Source organism: Mizuhopecten yessoensis, unplaced genomic scaffold, assembly GCF_002113885.1.
Source record: "Mizuhopecten yessoensis strain PY_sf001 unplaced genomic scaffold, ASM211388v2 scaffold2307, whole genome shotgun sequence".
Classification (NCBI taxonomy): domain Eukaryota; kingdom Metazoa; phylum Mollusca; class Bivalvia; order Pectinida; family Pectinidae; genus Mizuhopecten; species Mizuhopecten yessoensis.
Window position 1 is genome coordinate 769,892 of NW_018404481.1, and position 3,474 is coordinate 773,365.

General features: G+C 39.7%; 1 protein-coding gene across 1 annotated transcript in view; it reads right to left on the reverse strand.

Annotated features, from left to right (window-relative positions):
- Nucleotides 1-2,209: 2,209 nt before the first annotated feature.
- LOC110445448 overlaps nt 2,210-3,474 on the reverse strand; it is an 18,165-nt gene continuing 16,900 nt past the window's right edge. The window contains exon 4 of the mRNA XM_021490086.1: nt 2,210-2,741. Within this exon, the coding sequence (XP_021345761.1) occupies nt 2,503-2,741 (239 nt within the window). The 3' untranslated portion in view covers nt 2,210-2,502. The remainder of the gene's footprint in view (nt 2,742-3,474) is intronic.

Consider the following 3,474-nt stretch of genomic DNA (forward strand, 5'->3'; position numbering starts at 1 on the left):
TAACAGCTGAGTAGACTACTTGAACAAGCGGAGTAGAGTAACTTGTTCAAAGATATAGCACAGTGCCGTGACGCGACGCGACTTGAACCCGCAACCCTTCGGTCGCGAGCCCGGCGTCCTACCACTAGACTTCCGTGCCTCCCTTCGGTCACGAGCCCGGCGTCCTACCACTAGACTACCGTGCCTCCATAATGTTTAAACTTTTATGTTTTCACTCTATTCTTTTTAAAATGCATCATTATCCTTTATGAAATAGATGTATATACAAATTTAGTCCCTGGCCATGCTTTTTTAAATTCAAAGTTCAGTCCCTGTCGATGTATGTAATAACCAAAAGAATAGTTTTCAATTTTGATTAGGATAAGAGTTGATACTTTTAGTTTAGCGCGTGTATATTTGATAATAATGAAAAGAAAGAAAAAATGAATAAATTGATAAATATAATAGTCCCTGTCTTTGTGTTGCTGTATGAAATCATATATGTTTAAACATATTTTATTGCCAAAAAATGCAAGAGGATTGGGCNAAATCATATATCCTTGTCTATGTACGGTTTTTATTGTAGCGGAAATGGACTGGGTCGTTCGCTGGCGACCAGGTAGCTCAATTGGTATAGCGTCTGTGCAGAGTTAGGTGGGCCCCGGTTTCGAATCCTGGTCTGGCCGTACAATTTCGCAATGGGTACCCGAAACTGTGTCGTAAGTAGTGTTGTCTAAAGGGGCGAAGTCTTTGAAAGAGGGGAAGGAATGTAGCGGAACTGGACTGGGTCGTTCGCCGTCGATCAGGTAGCTCAATTCGTAGAGCATTCGTCTAGAGTTCGGAGGGTCCATGCAGGGTTCGAATCCTGGTCTGGCCGTGCTTTTTTCCTCTACTGTTACACCATAGAAATATAGTTCCCTGTCCTTTTATGGTTACATACAGACAAAGTCGCGGTCTATTTATAGTTATATGATACATATTGCCATTGTTCATAAATTATACAGTTATGATGCAGCTAAAGTATGGGCTTGAGGGATATAGCAAGTTTCTAGTTCCCTGAGACAAGGGTTATTTCCCGAGGCAAAGACTGAGAAATAATTCTAATCAATGGAAAATTGAAACTTGTTACATCCCAAAGTCCCAGTTTTGTTTAAATATACCGATAAAATGTAGGAACATTTTTAAAAGCAATTTTCTAACCGCAATTTCCGAAAACCTATCGAGTGGCATATCTTCTCCTTCGGCATTGTCGTCTGTGTTTTTTAATCAAGATCGATAACAATCAGGTCAGAACAATTCCCGTCCTCCTTTCTCCTGATTGGCTCTCCAATTATTAAAGAAAGATAAGGAAATTACCGAGGGATTTCGTCTGCACCCCTGTAGACTGTAGAGAGAGTTAGTCTGCAGGATTGTTTAGTTTCGGACTAACACACATATATATATATATATAGTAAAGTGAGGTACAATTGTCACTGTTTAGATACATAAAGGGATCTGTAGTATACAACAGTTTGAATTAATTTGTTTGATGCATATTTATGCATGAACGACCTGGGGTTTGCTTCCCCACATCGCTATAAATTATTGTATAGAGCCACGGTAGTCTAGTGGTAGGACGCCGGGCTCGTGACCGAACGGTCGCGTGTTCGAATCCCACTGTGTTGTATCCTTAACCAAGATAATTTACTGCGCTTGTTTCAGTCTACTGAACTGTAAAAGTGTTGAATGCTAGCTGTGCGTGTCTGAAATGGCAGTACCGACTATATGCTCTCCTGGGAAATGAGAACGATATTGGCTGGTTGCAAAGGCCCAATAGCCACGGATAACAATTTGTGAACCGCTTTGAGACGGCCTAGGTTGTGAAAAAGCGGCATATATGAACCTCAAATTATTTTTTATTATTATTTGTAATTTGGTATTCTGCTTTTTCCCCCCACTATATACCATTAACTTGTCCTGAATTCACTGTCCATGGAGATAGTCCTCTATCAGTCGTTTGTTAGTCCAAAAAACTAAAATGCCCCTGCAGACTTCCATTGCCTTAGCATCTAACAGCTCACTAGAGAGTATTTGTCTGGTGAAATGCTTGGGTATTTTTCCTGGTAGAATTTGCTGTTGGTCATTATGTTTGAGAGCGACCATATATATTAAATCAAACACATAATTGTCTGCTTGTATAGAAAAAATATATGCAAACCCCATTTTTAGCCTTAAGATAAAGTGCAGTAGAAATAACTGAAGCTTTATTATTGAATCTGGACATACATCAACATCACTGTCTATTTAGCCAGGCAGTTTATAAAATAGACTTATTTCGGACGTCAATTACACAGAAATGAGGGTGATATTGTTCATTTTGTAGATTGATATGACAGTTAGCGTATCAGACTGTACAATCCTCTCAGTATTACTCGATATCTAAGGGGAACATCCCATGTGGAGCGAATCAGTCCAGCAATAAGCTTACTTCGAGATTATAAATGACACCCACGCATGTCCTCTACGTCATCATTACGTCATAGCCTACACAGCCTTAACGAAATACGCCATACCTGCTATCGACGAGGTATATTCGTAAGTCTTGTCGTCAAAGATCACACACGTGGCGGATGTCAAGCGGTTGTAATAGAAAGAGCGACACACGGCCAACCTCTGACAAACACTGGCACAATGTAAGGCGCTTCTCGCGTGCACCGTCTTGAGTGGGGCTCCCGAGGGTCCAGCGTCCCCATCGCCCGTCCAGCGAAGGAACTTGCCACTGACTGCAACATAAATCATGTCGATATCTTCATAATGTACCGAATTAATTGTGGTTTGGAAATTTGTAGTATATTTTATTCAAAAAGCAGCTCACAATCCAAATTGATCAATTATCTCTAACGCACGTGTCGCTTATATAAAATGATATGCATGAATAACGCAGAAAGACATATAGATTATTATTAGTTATATCTAATAGTATATAGTTGTCATCTTGAAGTTGTTTTGCAGGGTATTGCCATAGGGACCTGAGAATTTGTTACAGCTATATTTGGACCTAAATTAAGGTGTTCCGAGAAATTTTACTCGTTTTAGGGGTCTAGGATCGACTTTCGGTAAAAATGGCACCCCCAATGATCATATGTATGTAAACTTACTCTGAACACCTTAGTTTAGGTCCAAACATAGCTGTAACACATTCTCAGGTCCCTGTGGGTTTAGCTTCATGCAAATATTCAAATGTTGTTTTGTTATCTCTCTCTCTCCCTCTCTCTCTCTCTCTCTATATATATGGGCCAAAGATGTAATATAGACGGTAAAATCCCATATAACACTGGATCCTAATGGAGATATGTCCGTAGGATACGAATGGTTATCATTTGGCGGGTCGTCGTTGTGTTGCATTGGGCGAGTCGTCTTAGTTCAAGTTCAAGTTCTTTATTAACTTTGAGTCTTGCGACTCATCAGTGTAACACATATACATGATATATATATATATATATATATATATATATA